The following is an 18,797-nucleotide window of genomic DNA, read 5'->3' as shown; positions in this document are numbered from 1 at the left end:
TATATATATATATATATATATGTCATTTTTACAAAGAAAAAAGTATATATAAATCATTTTTATAACGCGAAATATATCAACTTTAAATAACAAAATTGAGAGATATATTAAACCCCTTTTTCATTAGATAGAGTGGTTAACAAATAATAATAATGTAATAAAATTATCTTCTAATTAATGTAAATCTTTAGGAGCGTACAAAATATAACATAACAAGTATTTAAGAATGGAGAGAGATGTAAATCTTTAGGAGCGTATAAAATATAACATGACAAATATTTAAGAACGGAGAGAGTAGGTCCATTTTGAAAAGCATTAAGAGGAACAAAAAGACTAAAGGACACAATTTTCAAACACAAGACCCCACTTTGCTGCTTCCATTATGTTATAGTCCAATAAGTAGGTTATACAAAGAGAACTTTCCATATTAACAGTACACAAACTGCCCACTGAATTTACAAAAGACATTATTATTATGTCAATAGTCTACATCTCAAGTTAATAGTGTGTCTGATTAATTAGTTGTCATAGATTTTGGCAAACTCAAGAGTCTTTTTCCCTTGAAGTTTATTTGTAACATAGTGCATGCTGTACTCTCCATGATTGTACCTTTTATACTTACAAGGGTTATTTTCATCAACCAATTCTTCCAATGGTCCTAACTCAATTTCATAACTTGGTGCATAAAATGTCACAATAGATAGTCTATCCTTTTCTTGATGTGTCACTGCTCTATGCTCCACACTTTTGTATCTCCCATTAGTTAGAACCTGTGGTAAACGAATACAACGAATCAAAGGCTTTATTGTTCAGTAGTCATCGCGATATAACGTATTAGCACAATATAACATAACAAGTGCACACACCTCAATGGTATCACCAATGTTGATAACAAGTGCATTTGGAATTGGTTGAACAGGCACCCAAACATTGTCTTTAAGTATTTGTAGGCCAACTGAGCTGCTGCATTTACCCTGTTGCAACACTGTTAGTGCACTTCCATCTGAGTGGGGACTTAATCCCAAAACAAGATCTGGTCTAGGACATGCTGGATAGTAGTTCATCCTCACTGCTTGTACAGCTACTCCAAACATTTCTTCAAAAATATCATCATTCAATCCAAGACTCATCGCTATGTATTTCAACAACTTCTTGCATAGTTTCCTTATCTCTCTCGAGTATATATCCACCGTTTCACTGCAAAAAGAGCGAAAACTGAGCATCTATTCAGGGTGTGACTAAAATATTGCACACAACGGCTAGTCGCTAGATGATATCCTAAGCCTTTATTTCATTTCAGAGTTACTCAATATCTGTGCTGGTGAGAGTATACAATCAAGTGTGCGCAAATTGACCAGATTTTTCTTGTTTAAAACTAGTAGGTGGTCCCTACAAATTTACACTTGCTAATGCAACAGTTGTATTTTTTGATACTTTTTTCTGTAGCTAAAGCTTAAGCTTACCTGAAATCAAGTGGCTTTGTTGGCCAGAGTTTTGGGTTCCTAATGAAATGAGGTTCCACACCAAGAGCAAACATGTTACACCAGTCAAGTTTTTGATCTTCTGAGAAGACAAAAGCTTGACCATAACCTTGAACTGTTCCAGGAGCCATTGGATATTTCTGTTTCTCCTCTAAAGGTAACATAAAGAACTCCATAGCTATTTTCTCCATCTTTTCCAGTAAGTCCAAGTCAATCCCATGGTTAATCACCTTTAAACAATGATAAAAAGGAACAAAATTAGAAAGCCTATAGTATTTTGCTACGTTGATCCTTCAAAACTAGTGCATTTTAGGAGGATCTGACACAAGTGCAACTTAGGTGTTTTGTAATCAGTATGTTGTAAACACAAGTAACATACCTGAAAGAATCCCCACTCTTCACAAGAAGTAGAAAGCTTCATGATTTCATTATGGAAATCCTGGCTATTCGAGATTCTCGACAAATCAACAACAGGAATGTTAAGACTACAAGAAGATGGAGTAGTAACTGTGGCAAGTTTTGGTCTTTCTATCATGTCTCTTACAAATCTTTCAGGAATAGAAGATGGTTTAATCTTTTTCAGTTCTTGAACATCATCAATGTGACCAACTTTAACAGGAAAACTTGGCACTGGAGCCATTTTCTAACACTACAAGTTTGTTTTTTGGAAAAAATGGAGTCTTTTTCTAGTCAAGATAGTAAAAGTCTATGCTTTGTTAGGCATACAATTCAGAAATATGTCAAGTACTTATTTATAGAGGGTAAAGAATGAGCATCTCTATATTATTGTGTGGGTCCTTAACTGATGCACTTTAATAAATTCTCAGTCATGCAAGTTCTATATATGTTCACATACAAATCTATAATTGTTTGCATTTACATCCAATCACCAACCACCAATATGGATCATAGCATCAGCATCTTGAGTTTTGAGTACAGTTCTTTCCTAATATAAAGAGTTTATTGTCTTTTCTTTCCTTCTTAGCTACTTTTTTCTGTAAATGTACACAAAAAGTTCTTAAAAAGGCATTGCACCTAGGTAAATAAGGAACGAGATGAATATAGAGGTTAAATGAGCATCCCACACACTGGTTTCCCGATACCATCAGTAATTAAGGAGAAACAACATAGAAGAGAGCACCTATGTTTGCACCAGTTCCAGAAGAGCAAAGAATAAGGGGATGTTTTGTTCACAAGAACAAAAAAAGTGTTTATATCCGTAATGATATAAGCAAGAATACTCATCCGGGCCACAGGAATATGTACATACAAAATTTATACCTTGCTGAAAATCTAATGGTGCTACCGAAAGACTTAAATGGAATAGCCATCATTGTTAAGAATAACTAAGTTCCAATGAGAGTTTATGCGTAGCTTCTGGTCTTTGACATAAAAAAAGAAGGTTGTAATAACCAAAAGGACATGTAAGAATTTGGTTTAGCTAGTGGAATAAGAAAGACATGCGTTTGTATTCAATATGCAATCAAAGAATTTCTCCCCCGAAGAGAAAAATTCTTTTTGCTTTGTTTTTCCTCCGCTTGTGCGTGGTGTTCAACCAATAGTCTCGCAGCCAAGAAGGGTTATACCATTATGCTCACGAGTGTAATCTTAGCTTAAGTCTGCCTTCACATACGTCTATACTATTTAGGAGGCGTACATCCTAGATAAACTACCCACCTAGCAGTATACCGCCTCCAAATGATTGGTGTGACGGTTAGGCATTTCAGACGAAAGAATGGTCTTTCAAGATTGGTCCTTATATGTCACCACCTCCCTCATACATTCAATTAGTTGAGGTTGTCACTGTAATGCTATAGGGTAAAGTCTAGAGGGTCTAACTGTCTAGTCAGTGGTACTCCACATCTTTAAGCAGAATTCAACTTCACCGTGTCCATGTTGAAAACAGCGACACAGTCGTACACCATTCAGTTCATGTCAAGACAAATTAGGCTCCACAACTCAAGAAATACTCCCTAGTCCCTGTTCCCTACCACTCCAAAAGAAAAAGAAATGTGCTTGGCTGCAAAAGATACCAGTTTGTTTGCTGCAATAATAGTACACTATGGCTGTCTGTTAAGACTTTTAAGAGTGGCCAACTTTGATGCATCTCTGATGCTATTGTGTAGGACCCTAACTAATAAATTCTCAGTCATGCAAATTCTATATTTTTAGAAATGTTCACATACAAAATGTATAATTGATTGCCTTTCCCATCCAATCACCAACCTTCAATATGGATCATAGCATCAGCATCCTGTGTTCTGTCATTCTGAATACAATTCTGAGTTGTTTTTTGTCTTTTCTTTCCTCTTTTGCTGCTTTTTTTTTAAATATCTTTGTGAAAATTGAATAGTGTATTAGTTTCACTGATCAAAGCAAAATATCTCCACTCCTCTGTTAAGTTGCATTAAGAGTGAACTCTTGTCTAAAGATAATTTTTCAAGTTTAACTAGCCAAAGTTCACTGTCGTGACTAATCACAACTCACGTTGTCTACTGAAAGGTTCTCTATTCCCAATACTCGAACCCAAAATATCTGTGGAGGGGTCCAAAACATCCTATCCAGACCTGCGATGATTGTGGAAAGAATTGTCTAATTCACAACGTCAAGACAAAATATCAGGCTCAACTCCAACAATATCCCTTACCCCTCCCTATCCCACTCCAAAAGTAGAAAAAAAGATCTTGGCTGCAAAAGAAATCAGTTTGGCAGCTGTCAAGAGGTAAAGAACTGAAACTGGATGTAATTGTTGGTACTTGTAAGAGTCTGATTATATTGTGTGAGGTCCCTAACTGATGCACTTTAATAAAATTGAGTTCCTGTAATTTAGCAACAAATGTATAATTGCTTAATTATAGTCCCTCACTTAAAAAGAAGAATAAGACAAAGTTAGTCATTACCTCTACATGTACTGATGGGAGGCAGGAACTGGAATTGAATGTAATGGTAGTACTGGTAGGGGCCATACTGTTATTCCAAGTTGATGTCTCCCATTTGTGCAGACCAAATCTAGTGACTTTTTCATCACCCCCAAACCCCTTTTCTCTAGACACCTTTAAACCATACCAAATTTTTTCCAACTTAAAAAGTAAATGTATCTTTTTAACCATGGTAAGAGTGTAGGGTAAGTGGAGGAGTGGGGTGGGGGTGGCTTTTTGGAAGTGAGAAAGAAAGTGGAGAAGGAAAAGGTGTGTAAAATTGGATTGAAAGATACATTTGACCAAATTGAGTTAATGAGTTTCTTCCTTTCAGACAAAGCATGCTATTGTTTACATTTTCTTCCATGCATACTTTTTTGTCCCAATTAGGAAAAAAGAACAGTTTCTTGATATGAGAATCTGTTCTTTTTTCTTTTGGTCTTTGATGATGACTAGGAGAGTATCATTTTCACCTTGTGCAAGTAACAGATTCTACAGACTACTGGGGGACTTGATTTGGGGTTCACTTCATAGTGATCTAAGTGTTATACAAGTTCCAAAATTCCAAACATGAGAGTTGTACCACTGCTTTCCAGCACTAAAAAATTTTATATTAAGCAGGCCAATCAAAAGAATAGCATTGACAAGAAAAAGAAGGAAGGATTATCAGAGCTTTTTCTGAAGAAAAAAAAAACTTACATGTTACAACTATAACACAATATGAATTCCTGATGTTAATCGAATTACTGACGTTTACAAATGTGCAAAAACTACAATTACAAAACTACAACTAAATCAAGCAGTCCGATATATGCTACAAGTTAACATCCCCCAGTTGTGTCCGAACTTCGATCTGGATGTCACATTTCCATATGGGAATGTCAATTGTCTAATTACATGTGATTGATGGATTAAACAGTTGTTTCTTCAAGGGGAAAAAACGGCCTCTATAGACCAACCCCAACCAAACAGAGCCATAAAGTGTTGTTCTAACACTAAAATATGCAGATATGTGACGAATTCCCGCGTAAGTTCTGTTCTCTTCCAAGCCTTGTCAAGCAAAGAGCATCACAGCAATATGCTCCAGCATGACTCAGTTGACATGTGCTAGTCATAAAAGTGACATCTCCTTTAACACAGCAGCAAAGTTGACAATAATCCTTCTCTTCTAAATTTGAGACTCTGCACCAGGTCATCTCCAGTAAGCCCAAGCAAACTCTCATGCAAAGATACTGCTTTTTATTGGTTCTTCAAATATAAAATCAGCTGGCAGAATATACTCCGTTACTCATATTTAAGTACATACCTGAGGCAGTAAATCAGCAGTTTCCTGTTCACCTTACAGTTTATCATCTTCCCTCCACAGTATCCTTCACTATCTTGGACACTGTAATATGACGACTACATCAACAGGAAGTGAACAGAATATAATAGTCTCATCAATCATCCTATTTCTATTACCGTATCTGCCCAATACTACTACATGCCACAAAGAACTCACTTCAAAAATGATTCTCCAAAACCATTTCACAAGCAAAGCCATATTTAGTCATGCAGATTCCCAGTGCACAGACAATTAAAGGGCAACCACAACGTCCCCTTTTACAAGGTAAATATCTGGGGTTATAACTGTCACCATTCCAACTACCTTGGAGCTTCTTATCTTTCCTCCACGTAACCGGGCATTAGAACAAGGACATCATAGAAGTAAGCAAGTTTTACAGACTAGAGTTGACAGGAGTAATCTGACCGCACCCCCTCTTCCGACAAATACTGTCATCCAAGATGGATTTATTTTCATAATACTACAGGAAAAAACTGTCGTGCAGATAACTATAATTATATCAGTAGTTGAGAGAGAATGCTGCATTGCATAATTTTATCAGTACTTGAGCAAAATATGCCTAACCATCAACTCGTTCATAGAAGGTTATCAGTTAGTGAACACCAAAATTCTCTCATTTTCCCTCAAAACTGAACGCTCAAATGGAATATCAAAACTAGATCAAATCCAAAAGCTACTGAGGAGAGACTGATATATAACAAACTAGCATCCCTAACTTCTATTCTCACATGCTAAAAACAATTTTGACTAGGCATATTGATCTGTTCTAAATTTGTTGCATCAAGAATAATTAGACAAAGAACAAGAGTTATTAACACATACAGATCGCCACTCGACATCTAAATACACCACTATCAAGTCAGAAATATAACTATAGGTAACGTTTTAAATAAAAAAAAATCTGAACTTGGTCCGGGTTGGACCAATTATATATAATGACGAAGTTACAAAGACTGAAAGACAAACAAAACTAAGCCCAATATGGCTATAGGTACCTGAATAAAATAATGACGCATTTGGTGTGAACCTTCTGGAAAAAAAAATCCCTTTTCAAAAATAACGCATTTGCGGTCAGTCATCGATGAAGCAAGCTTTTACCGGCACGCAACACAGATTCAATTGTTTATTGTTATCTAAGCAGGCTACAAACTTGAAACACAACATCTAGTGAAAAGAGTAAAAAACCACGGATAATAGACTTACCTGGCATGCCTTTCTGGAACACAAGGAGCAACCAGGTTTGACTGTGTCCCAGGAGGAGCATATTTCCCAAATCATTTACTGTACTAAACAGATTTCCTGTTGCAATTTCTCCACAATAAGATCAGTTTAAAAAGAAATTCAGGTCTAATCTTCATAAATCCAAACAAAGGAAAGGTGATATTGCACAACTTACAGCCATGCTTCCAAGTTCTTCTGCAGCACGTTCTTTTAAGATCAACAGATCCAACGGATACCAAGCTGTCAAAAGAATTGACCCACACACCCAACTTTCTTGGTTCATTTAGAAAAGAGATCAAAAGCTGATAAGATGATTATAGGCATGCAGAATTAAGTAATTAACTCCGTGTTTTCCAATCCGTTATTTAACATACCAAAAGATGCAATTCTGTAACGACCTCCCCTCTTTTTTCTTCTTTTTCTCTTTTTTGGCAGATTCTTTAGTAATATGCCAAGTACATAGAACAAATTTGTGAGGCAGAATCAGCGACTTTTTTCTATATATTTTCACCACATAAAAAAATTTAAAGAGAAAGGAGTAAAAAGAAATAATGGCGGATAACATAGTAATTCCACTAAATTCCTCCACCAAAATTGTGCCCCTTATGTTCCATTAGGAAAAATGAAGTTATATACGGCAACCCGAGGATCAAAGTCCTCTAGTAATGGATGAAACATTGGGACTACATTGAAACTCATGTCTACTTAGATATGTCAACTAATGTTCTCAATATCCGAACTCCTATTTTTCTCTATTCCCAACCAAAAGAACCTAATATTCAAAATTGGATCTCAACTGAACTCCGAATCTTTTCCTTGAAGAGTTGAAACTTTATACACCTCATCCCCAGCCTGTAAATTTTAAGGTTGAGCATCTGTGCCCTTATCATATACCAAAAAGTTGAATTCTCAAAATTTCATGAAATAGCAAATCAATCCCACTTTGTACACATGTACAGGAATATAACACACTTATCAGTATGCCTCTTCACTAAATTGCAACGCAGGTCCTCACTTCCTTCCCATATTCAAGGGCCTGCTTGTGAATGGAGAACCACATAAATTACATGGTTGATTTAACCTCTACTGCCACCGAAACCATTATGGTTAATTGCCTCGATAGCTTGCCTCACCAACCGTATTAGCTCCTCTACATCCTGGAAACTGAAGTCAATAACCCGTTTAACTGAAATGAAAGCGTCCTTATTCTCTGCCTCTCCAACGTTTGTGGCAGCTGCAAAAGCAATCTGTGCTTTTCTAGATGCCTCCATTGCAGAATTTACATCCTTTGTCTGCAAAATTTTACATCAACTTAATTGCTTAACCTACAGAAATGGGTAGCCAACACAAAAATAATACAAGAACTCAAATCAAAGGAAGAAATCCCTTGACCCCTCCAGTATTCAGCAGTCATTTGACGTACAAAAGGAAAAAGAACCCTTGAATATCCAACAAAATTGTGGAACTAGTACAGATATGTCTGAAATCATAAACCAGTCCACTTACAAAGTCAAGCAGACGAACAAGACTAGGACGGTTTCGAGGAGCAATAACATGATTTCCAGAATGAGAACCACTGTTTTTTGATAAAACAGTCTTCTCTGCCACTGTTAGACTGTTTGTATTATCAACATCAGATGCGGAAGATGAAGGAGATTCACCTGAATAAAACGTGTGGGTTAAACATGACGCAACTGCACACCATCGAGAATATCTGAAGCAGAATCACATTATACACACTAGATACGCTAAAATATATCCAAATTCAAGTAGAAATTCACGTGAATGAGATTCGCCTGAACAGAAGTATGGACTAACATGATGCGACAACTACACATTATCGAGAATTTTTGGACCAGAATCACATTATAATCACAGAGATTCTAGAGCATGTTCTTGCAAGTGGGAAAATCATGCAGAAGCTAACAGTCCTCCATTAAAACAAAGCTAGACTGCTATAAACCGTGAATCCAGAGATATATATGTCAATGAAGGACAAAAAATAGCCAAAGACACTCTATTTACAAGTACTTTCTCCTTTTAATTATTTTTTCCTGCAGCTTCCAAATTGTGGCTAAGCATTCTTTGCCAATCAGTTCTTTTAATCACAATAATGCCCACCGCCAAGCACGGACAAAATAACTAAAATAGGACAAACCCCAAGCTCTCATATGCTTTAAGACTTCATTATACAACAGAATTTTCAATCAATGAGATTGCTTCAAAAATCCAAACATCCATTGCCCCCTCCCTTCTGTGTCTCACTTACACATACGCATCTCTTTAAGCATAGGGCATCTGCATGAATCAAGACCTGTTCTTCAAGACTGAGAAATCCACTATTTCCATCTTCAGAATTTGGTGGATGAGGTCTGCCCCTCTATCCTTTTCTACTTAAATATCAGACTTGGTCCACCAATTAAGATTACTCATGATGTGCGTCTACCACACATCTTGCGATGTACTACCTCTGCCGCTAAACAAAGCCTTGGGGCGTTATGAGAATCAAGAAGGTTAAACTAGGATGTCTTATTTTCCCCACTTTGGAATCATTTACCGCTGAAAATAATTGGAAAAATATGCAGGTTGAATTACAAAATCAGTATGCCTATTGAACTTCTTATGCTTTTGGTCCAGATCTTCTTGTGGTTAAGTGATGAAAAACATACATCAATCTAATTTCTCAGGGCAGAGAGGGGGTGGTTATCTGTTTTAACCACATCTCTGCTAAACTAAAATCCTTCTCAAATCAAAATCACATTCCATCTATAGCTAATGGTGTTTCTTTGAATGTGGGATATAAGACAACAAAGAAAGGGAAAGAGGACTACTAAGTGTATCATTGTATTTCTTCCTTTTTAGGTGACGGTCATATGATTATGCTAACTGCTGCAAATTTGATGGCGGCAAGACAAGAAACTCTGAAGTTCAATACTTCATGACACAACATACCTTGAGGGGGAACTTGCAAATTTGCATGCAGATCATGCCAAATTCTACTTGAACTCATACTTTTGCAGTTTACCACCCTCATGTATGCAACCTCCATGCACTTATAGGCCAAAGCAGCCGTGGCAGTTTCATCATGCTTCTCGTATTCAAGTGCACAAGCTCTGCAACATGAACAGCCATCAAACAAGAAGTAATTAGATAGTTGTAACTAATCAGACTTGCTTAACCATATATAGAAAAATTTGTACAGAATATTCAACTTTATCTTCAATAAACCAGTTTCTATGCAGAAAAGAGTCATGCCAATATGTAAACATTAGGATATTCAGCAGCACTCCACAGGAAAACAATTGATTAAATGAACAGAAGTTTCTGCTAAGTAACTACTTGGTAAGGCCGAGGTTCTTCATAAAACGGTATGGCCTTGAGCCAAAAAAGTAAACCAAGAGACAAACCATCAGTTACAGATTTGAGGAGCCGCCAGTTTGGAAGTTTCCCCAACAGAGAAGATGTTAAATAAGTGCTTACGGAAAGGTCCATTAAACGGATGTGTACAGTTGAAGCTATTAAGAATTATTGAAGCTAGTTAAAATTGTACATATTTAATTGTTGAAGCTACTTAACGGATATGTGAAGCTATTAAAAATTGTATATATTCAAAGGATATGTACAGATTGAAGTTACACTTACTCGCAAAGTTTGGCTGCATTACTATAGATTTGTATTTGATTCATCTCTCTGGATTTGCTACTTTCCCCATTTGAGCTTTCGAAATGTGAAGCACCCTGAAGAAACAATAATGCCGCTTGGAAATAGCCATGATTGTAGTCGGCATGAAATCCAGAGTTCTGCAAGTAGCTTCAACAATTAGGAAAAAAATACAGACACTGCACACATGAGTATTTCTTCAGTATAAACTCAACTAGATAACAAAGCAGAAAAGAAACTAGCTTTAGAAATTAGACCAGTAACAAGTTCCACTTGAGATATAGTTGAAAAGAGATATTAGTAGAACCTTAAGACGATCAGCAGTATCTCTAAGCTTTTCAGCTTCTGCCAAGATAATAGAAGCAGTCTGACTGGAGGACTCTCTTTTTGAGGGGGTAGGAGCACTGGGTTCCTGCACTGCACAATGATCAGACTCCAACCGGCCCATGCTGTTGTGACTTGCGTTTTGACACACACCAATGCCAGGATCTTTTAGCATAGTTGACACTCTGGCACTTACTGAAGAATTCACCATCCCTACATTTTTAAAACTTCCTTTCTGGGCACCTGAAGCAGGTTTGCTCTTAATAACTGATGTGCCTAATTTATCTTCAGCATGTGCACCAACTTGTGACCTTAGGTCCCTGGATTCTGTCTGAATTGATCTACCATTCATTGCAAATCGAGCATCACTTTCCTGATGAAGTTTTTCCTTTGTAAGAACTTTTCCTTCCAAGTCATATACACTATTCAACTTTGTGGTTGACCCAACACCATCATGCTTCAGTCGAAGCTCTCTACTGCCGTCACTACAATGTGTGGGATCTTTCTTGCTGACTTTCTGATTGTCTTTGAAAGATTTAGTACTAGAATCAAGATTATTAGGGTCAATCTTTGAATTCAGGACTTCCTTGCTGCCTAGTTGATCCGATATGTTCTCTTCTAACCTTTGAGTATTAAATCCAGTATTCCAGTCTTTCTCCTTAAATTGCAAAGGAGGATCTTTCGCAGATTTATATTCGTTAAGCACAGAAACGTGTTTCTTGCTCAATCTACCCTTGCCATCAGAGCAATATGCAGCACGCTTTTCAGGCATGTAAGGGCTACATTTCTCCAGAACATCAACATTATTATTACACATATAGCTATTTCCAAGGTCGGAAGAATGTATACCAGACGATTCAATTTTTTCCCTGGCATCATTACCCTGAAAATCTAGCACAAAATTTTCACAAACCTCCGAATGAGGAACACCTGGTCTTTTCCCCTTTATCAAGACCCTAGATTTATCACTCTCAAAATCGCCATCCCTATCCAAATATTTTCTTGGACTTCCAATGTCATCCAATTTAGCATCATCTTTCGAACTCTCCATTCTTGCAGGTGAAGCGTTGCTCATGATGAGCATCCTCATGGGAGATGAGGAAACAGACCCTACAGGAGAGCCTTTCACTTGGTGATTCGCTCTACATTTCCGAGAATCAGAAACTTTTGATGAGCTTGAAGTGGCAGCCACTGGTAACTGTTCAGATCCCAAGTCCTTTTTCAATGAATCAATATCTTCCATCGTCAACCGAGACTGAACCTTCACTCGATACTTCTTTGTCTGATGTTCTCTCTCTACACTTCTATCTATAGGAAAATCCCTGGTTCCTGGTAGAACAATTCTGGTAACTGCACCTTTTGTTCTTGATGATTTCTCCTCACCCTTGCTTGTACTGGGCTCCTTTTTTTCAGAATGAAACACCTTGGGTTTCTTCTGTTTTCTGAAACCACTCTCACCACTAGCCTTCCCCACAATAGCATTGCCATCGCTGTCACCCAAGAGATTACCTTTACTTTGTGAATCCATTAAATAGTCTTGATCCCTCAATTTTCTTTTCTTTATAGAAATTTCTCTTCCGATATTAGTTTTAATGTCAATCAAGTCACTATCCCTTGAATCCTGGACTCGGTTGCCATGCTTCTTTTCCAATATTTGTACCCTTTCTGTCAATCCAGGCTTTGTATCCTTCAAATTGCCATGTTCATGGTAGTTCTGGGTACCGGTCACAACTTCCCTAGTTGCCACAAAAGCTTGGTCACTTTTGATTTTTAACTTTTTCAAATCCCTGCGATCATATTGATCGGACTCCCTCTTGGATTTCTTTTTTTGCTTTTCATCACCTGATATGTTATAATTGGAAGCAAGTTAAAAACATATACAGAGGTATGACAGGCAGTAATGAAATGCTAGCCTTAAGATGAAGTGTATACCATTAGCCATGCGCTCCGTCAGTTTGTTCAATTGTTTGCCAAGGACATCAGACGACTTAACTGGAATCTGTGCATTGGATTTGCTAATTGAGTTTGATTCAGCAACAGGTTGGTTCACATTCTTAAAACTTCTGTTTTTGACCAGCTCAGATGGCAAGTTTGAGTTTGTGGTCAACATTGGACCATGATTGCTGCTTGTGTTTGGTGTTTCTCTAAATTTCTGTTTATTCTTTCCTCCATTAGCCATGTAATCGAAACCCGCGTTCTGACTACTACCACCGAGACCATGCATATCAGCTGAAACTACTCCTGCCGCACTTCTACCAGCATGATTTTGAAGGCTATTTAGGTTATCAGGCAGGGGCATTTGGTACAAGGCATGCAGAGCTGTTGTAGTCTCCTCCTCACTAATGTCACAACGGTTCATTCCAGGCCTACAAAAGTTAATTTTGATTTGTTATCACCAAATTATAGCAATACAGAATCTATTCACAGCGTTGCATAACTAGGCAGAGTATTGGAGCATACATACACACTAATAAAAGAGAGCTAAGATTTTGAATAGAACACAAACGAGACTAAGATCCGAAAACTGCAGAAAACTTACAGCCAGTATAACATACTGCATATCCACCTCTCAGGCAGTTGCGCAGGTTTTGTACCATATGGAAGAAGACGCCACCTCTCACATTTATCACAGGCAACCCAATCTTCTTCAATAAAGACAGGAGCAACTGGTGGCTCAGCTCCAGAGGTCAGCTCTTTCACGTCCTGTATGCCCATGGCTGAAGGATCCTTCATAGGGGTCGCACATGCCACATGACTATCAGCTTTTTTGCATGGGACCTGTCTTGATTTAGAAGAAGATGAATGCCGTCCTTTACGTGCCTCTAGTCTAGATTTCTTCAACTTATCACCTGGAGGTCTACCCAGTTGATTTGTGGGTTTTTTCAACTGTGCATCAAATACATGAGCCACCCGTACATCCTTCATAGAACTCTTCTTGTTCTTGAGGGTAGTAGAAACCCCTCTTACCTCTACCACATCTGCAGCAGGCTTCAAACCAGGTTGATGTTCTGTTAATTTCTTTTTGCCTTCAGATGATTGCTTCTCAGTGCGAGGTATCCTTGGTTGGTCAAGTTTATGGGTTGCAGCTTGCTTAACAGCTTTCTTTCTCAGAGAGACAGCCCCACTAGAATCCCTCTCACTCTCAGATATATTAGAATTAGCTCTAAATGAAGGAACGGATCTGCTGTATTTGCTCATGCCACCTTCCTTGATATCAAAAGAAGCATTTTTCTGAAAGCTTTCTAACTGGAGTTCCACCGATCTACTTCTTACTTCCTGGTGATCATATTTGTCACCACTTAGGTCAGATAATGATTCTAACGAGTCATCCTTGTCCAAATCACTACCAAACAGTTGATCTTTAAGTCTATTGATCTCCCTTTTCTTCAGAGGAACTTCCTTCTCTGAGGCTTTTATAGCTTCAGGTGCACCACCAGCACCTTTCACTGATTCATGAGTATCACATACTAAATCATGTACAACTCTCTGATTAAGGTCATTTGAAAAGCAATGCCTGTTTTTCAAGCTCTCAATTCCCGAGTTTTTCTTTAACAAGGACATCGTGTCATTTCTGACCTCTGAATTCAGTTCCTCAACATGTTCACTTAAACCAACTGATTTACTTTTCTTTCTGATCAAGACATCTCCATCTTCCAGCCTGGAAGTTGAACTATTGGCAGACATGACAGATTGAGGGTTAGTATCCTTTGCAACAGCCACATGCTCATTCTCTGCGAAAGGTTTTTCATTTCTTGACAAAGTCAAAAACTTCTCATTGAGAGGTGAAAGCAGCACATTTCCAGCAACTGGGAAAGAAGTCATAGTCTGTTACAAAGGGGGAAAACAGAAAATTAAAATAGCACCAGATACTGTACTCTTTTTTCTTTTTTTTTGCTGTGCGAAAAAAATAGGGATTTTTATGTAACAGAAAGCCTACCTGAAGGATGTTGGCTGGAGAATCACTATGACTTTCTTCAACCTTGGCCAACATCTCACCACTCTCAGTAGGACTATTTTCCATCGATGAAGAGGGAGAGATAAGTCCAAGACTAGTGTGCAAAGCAGTACTCTTCTGAGCTGTCTTATCAGAACCAACTCTAATCCGAAGTTTGAGTGTTCTCTGATCGGTTGGATTAAGTGACTTAATCATAGAAACTTCATGTTTTGCAGGGAACTTATTAGATTCTTGAGCAGATGAATCTTGTCTTGTGGTATCACCCCCAAAAGGAACCCTTGAATCATGCAAGGTATGACCACCACGGGAAGCAGCTGTACCATTCTTCCTAGTCGAAGGAAGACCAGACACAGACGTTGGGTTCTGGGGAGCTCCCTGGACAGATATGCAACCACCAAACAGAAGTTAAACTAAATTTTCCCAGGTTGATATAAGGGATGTACAAAATGTTATATCTTCCAAGTATTCAACAAAGGCAAACTTTTAACAGACCTCGGAGGCGAAATGGCTGGGTGACCTAGATGTGCCTTGATTTTGAGATATCTGTGGAGTTCTTGGCTGAGGTAGAATTGAAGGGGAGCGTTGATAAGTCGGTAAAAACGAACCATAACCACCAAATTTTGCCCCTAAAAAAAGTAAAAGAAATTTAATCAGCTATTCTCGAGATATACAACTGTTATATATGATCAATAGGACTTGTTGCCAGCCTACTTACCCAAATTCTCGGCAGAAACACCTCCTTCAAAATCTTTCTGAAAATGACCCAGGACACTTTGAAGTTTCTCATCCTTCACACAGAAAACAAACAGTTGTACTATCATTGTTTTGTAAAATCAATGGCAATAATGTAACAAACACTTCAACCTCATTATTATTGCAGTGTAGGGGGGAGGCAGTCTGAAAGAGAATCTCTTGTTCTTTTTCTTTTCTTATGTTACACACTTCACTAAGCAGAAATAGTCCAAAGCTTCAGCAGTATAACTAGAAAGCAACATTTCTAGCAGTGTTCCAATGATATTCATTTTCTTCAGTTCTATTCCCAAACCAAAAAAGTTCCTCTCTTTAAGGCAACCATAATTATTTGCCTGATTCAGTACATTCTTTACAGAATCATGGAACCATCTATACTCAATTTGAATTAGTAAAAGCCTAATCTTTAACCCAGAGCAATGACAATGAAACCAGATTTTAACTATAAAAAAAAAACTCCAACTTCATTAAGCATTTCATGAACTGATTCTCAAAAACATGGGTTTTGAGGAGACAAAAGTATTATTAGAGTTTGAAAATGAATTCAACGAATAGGAGAAACAGAAAGAACTCTTACAATGTAAGAGAGTGCTATATCAGGGTCAAAGCTTGTATCATCATCATCCTTGTTGTAATAACATGCTTCCCCTTCTTCAAGGTCATGTTCTTCCATCATCTGAACCCTACTATTTCCCCAACTCATAAATAGACCCTAACCCCAAATTTCAAACCTTTCAACACAAAACCCTAACCCTAGCCCCCCTTTTACCACCTATCCTAAAATCCAACATATCACTCACAATTCAAAAATCCAACTTCGACCCATCAAACTACTCACAAAACCCAGAAAAACCCAGAAATGAATTGCACAGTTATCTATCCAACCTTCAAAATCAATAACTACCATTGAACTTCTTGATCATCTAGGTATATTCCTAGTTGTTTATCAAAAATTGGACCATAAAAACACTTGAAAATTAAATTTTTAAATACCCCAAAATGGATTTTCGAAGAATCAAATTTGTTGACAACCCCAGGGAACGAGCGATCGAATTGATTCTCAATATGATGTTCTTCTATTGTTTGATACCACAGGGTATAGAGAAAGAAACAAAGCCTTTGTTTTTCTTTTATATTTTATTTCCTTTTTAGGTCCATTTCTCTAATTTTTCTGTCTTAATTACACTTTTTTTATTTTTTTTTATTTTTCACTCCAAAATTATTTTCTGACAAAGTAATGAAATTTCATAATAAAATGTGGGAAAGTAAAATCAAATTGGTCAAACCACTCTGTGAGTTGAAAATCCAAAAAGGTGTCCGGAATCTACTACTACCATGTAATAAAGCAAAATATTTCATGTCAATAAAAAATATAATTTATCAGTAACAAATATTATATTATGTTTTATTAAAACGAAACAAAATGATAATCAAACAGAAAATAACCTCACTTACACATTAGTGTAGGCTTGGGGTAAGAAATTTAGCTCATAATATGGGATTTATTTGGACTTCAATTAATATCATAATTTTACTTAGAAAATTTATTTATTGATTGATTGATTGATTGATGTGCATTATATAAAAATTTAAAAATCACAACCACTTAATGATGATCTGAATAGATATGAATAATTAAAGATAATTTTAAAGTTCGTTCAAATAAGTTGAGTACACATTCCAATTAAAAGAGAAAATGATGTAGGTATTAGTTTTGATGATATGAGTTTCTTGTTTGATATAATTTTGCAATTTATGTAGAACTAATACAAGTATTACTTATACACATACTTGGTATTATCATATGGATAACTAACATTTGACAAGTCATTGTATTAGCAATACAGGAATTTTTAGTACAAGCATAAAGATGATTAAAGACACAATTATCCTAGAAAGTGTACAAAGTTAAAGAATGTGAAGAGTATTACAATAAATAAATAATATTTTAGAAATTATGCAATGCATGTTATTAATACTCTCATAAACTCTTCAATGATTAAGGAGACAAGAGACATTGTATTGAAAAATTTGAAGCACTTCGAGAGATGTAATATTTTAGGTATTATAGGTGTGTAAAGGTGGAGAGGGGGGAAGGGGTATTGTCCGTAGGATGTGCAGGGAAAGGGCAATAGAGTCGAACGAGATTTTAGTGAAATTTTTAAGAGCACAGGCAAGTTTGGAGTGGTTGACCGGGTCATTTAATGTTATTTTAAAGACGCTCAAAATATTTAAAAAATGAAGGTGGAGTACAATGATTTAGGTATACAAAAACAAGAGCGACATTCAGAGTTGCAACAAGTACAGGGGATCAAGTTATTGAACAATACTATAGAATTTGGGAGAAGATGGTAGAAATGTGAATAAAGAATCACGTGTCTAATTTTCTAAATGAGCTTATACTCATGTCCAACTTCATAAACCATTCATTTTTTAGGAGACTGATGGAGTAGTATGGTGTTCATCAACCTAGAAAAGATATATGACAATGTTTCACGAGAAGTTCTGTGGAGATATACGAAGGCTAAAGGTGTACATGTAAAATACACTATGACAATTATAGACTTGTATGATGGGCTCTAGACTCAAATAAAAACAGTGGGGGAAGACTCAAAGCACTTCCAATTGGGATAGGGTTGCATTGGGGATCAAGATGAGGTATCATAGTGTACATTATTTATAGATAACATGTTCTAATTGATGAGATTTATGACGGAGTGAATGTTAAACTTGATAGAGACAGACGTTTGAGTCTAAAGGGTTCAAGTTAATCAAGACCAGAGGGTGATGTGGATGCTCGTTTTCATAGTCAGTGTGACTAGAAGGTGTCAATAAAACATAAAGATGGGTTCTGCATAGTGGTGGTCAGCAGTTATGTTGGATGTAGCAGAGTGTTGCCAGTTAAGAACTCTCATGGATGATGATATTTGCTAAATAAGGCTGTCCATATGAATGTGTAAGGTTACTAGGGGAGATATAATTAGAAATGAAGATATTTAGGACAATGTGAAAGTGGTCTTGGTGGAGGATAAGATGCAATAGTTTAGACATGTAAAGAGGAGATCCACGGATACACTTGTACGGAGGTGCGGAAGATTGACTATGGATGATCTTAGAATAGGTAGAGATAGTCTAAATAAATA

The 18,797-nt window shown here is 36.9% G+C and overlaps 2 protein-coding genes across 14 annotated transcripts; both read right to left on the bottom strand.

Annotated features, from left to right (window-relative positions):
* Nucleotides 1-299: 299 nt before the first annotated feature.
* On the bottom strand, nt 300-4,814 carry LOC107013410 (protein SRG1). 3 transcript variants are annotated; one of them, XM_015213325.2, is made up of 5 exons: nt 4,382-4,814; nt 1,861-4,300; nt 1,464-1,711; nt 867-1,197; nt 300-770 (listed from the first exon to the last, which is right to left on the bottom strand). In XM_015213325.2, exons 2-5 carry the CDS (start codon nt 2,119-2,121, stop codon nt 519-521), a joined length of 1,092 nt encoding a protein of 363 aa, XP_015068811.1. In that variant the 5' UTR covers nt 2,122-4,300; nt 4,382-4,814; the 3' UTR covers nt 300-518. The 3 variants fall into 3 exon arrangements, with proteins under 3 accessions (XP_015068811.1, XP_015068814.1, XP_027769797.1); XM_015213328.2 differs by lacking the exon at nt 1,861-4,300 and having other exon boundaries at nt 4,382-4,809; XM_027913996.1 differs by lacking the exon at nt 4,382-4,814 and having other exon boundaries at nt 1,861-4,375.
* A 269-nt stretch (nt 4,815-5,083) lies between these two features.
* On the bottom strand, nt 5,084-16,789 carry LOC107003442. 11 transcript variants are annotated; one of them, XM_027913984.1, is made up of 15 exons: nt 16,232-16,789; nt 15,620-15,692; nt 15,397-15,530; nt 14,887-15,279; nt 13,489-14,774; nt 12,882-13,315; nt 10,933-12,791; nt 10,608-10,765; nt 9,918-10,078; nt 8,472-8,626; nt 7,141-8,257; nt 6,948-7,043; nt 6,740-6,790; nt 5,706-6,172; nt 5,084-5,581 (listed from the first exon to the last, which is right to left on the bottom strand). In XM_027913984.1, exons 1-11 carry the CDS (start codon nt 16,355-16,357, stop codon nt 8,042-8,044), a joined length of 4,995 nt encoding a protein of 1,664 aa, XP_027769785.1. In that variant the 5' UTR covers nt 16,358-16,789; the 3' UTR covers nt 5,084-5,581; nt 5,706-6,172; nt 6,740-6,790; nt 6,948-7,043; nt 7,141-8,041. The 11 variants fall into 11 exon arrangements, with proteins under 11 accessions (XP_027769785.1, XP_015057307.1, XP_015057267.1 ...); XM_015201821.2 differs by having other exon boundaries at nt 5,706-5,786; XM_015201781.2 differs by having other exon boundaries at nt 6,740-7,043.
* Nucleotides 16,790-18,797: the final 2,008 nt, after the last annotated feature.

Source organism: Solanum pennellii, chromosome 1, assembly GCF_001406875.1.
Source record: "Solanum pennellii chromosome 1, SPENNV200".
In the NCBI taxonomy this organism is placed as follows: domain Eukaryota; kingdom Viridiplantae; phylum Streptophyta; class Magnoliopsida; order Solanales; family Solanaceae; genus Solanum; species Solanum pennellii.
The sequence above is the reverse complement of the archived record's forward strand: the minus strand, read 5'-3'. Positions and strand labels throughout refer to the sequence as shown.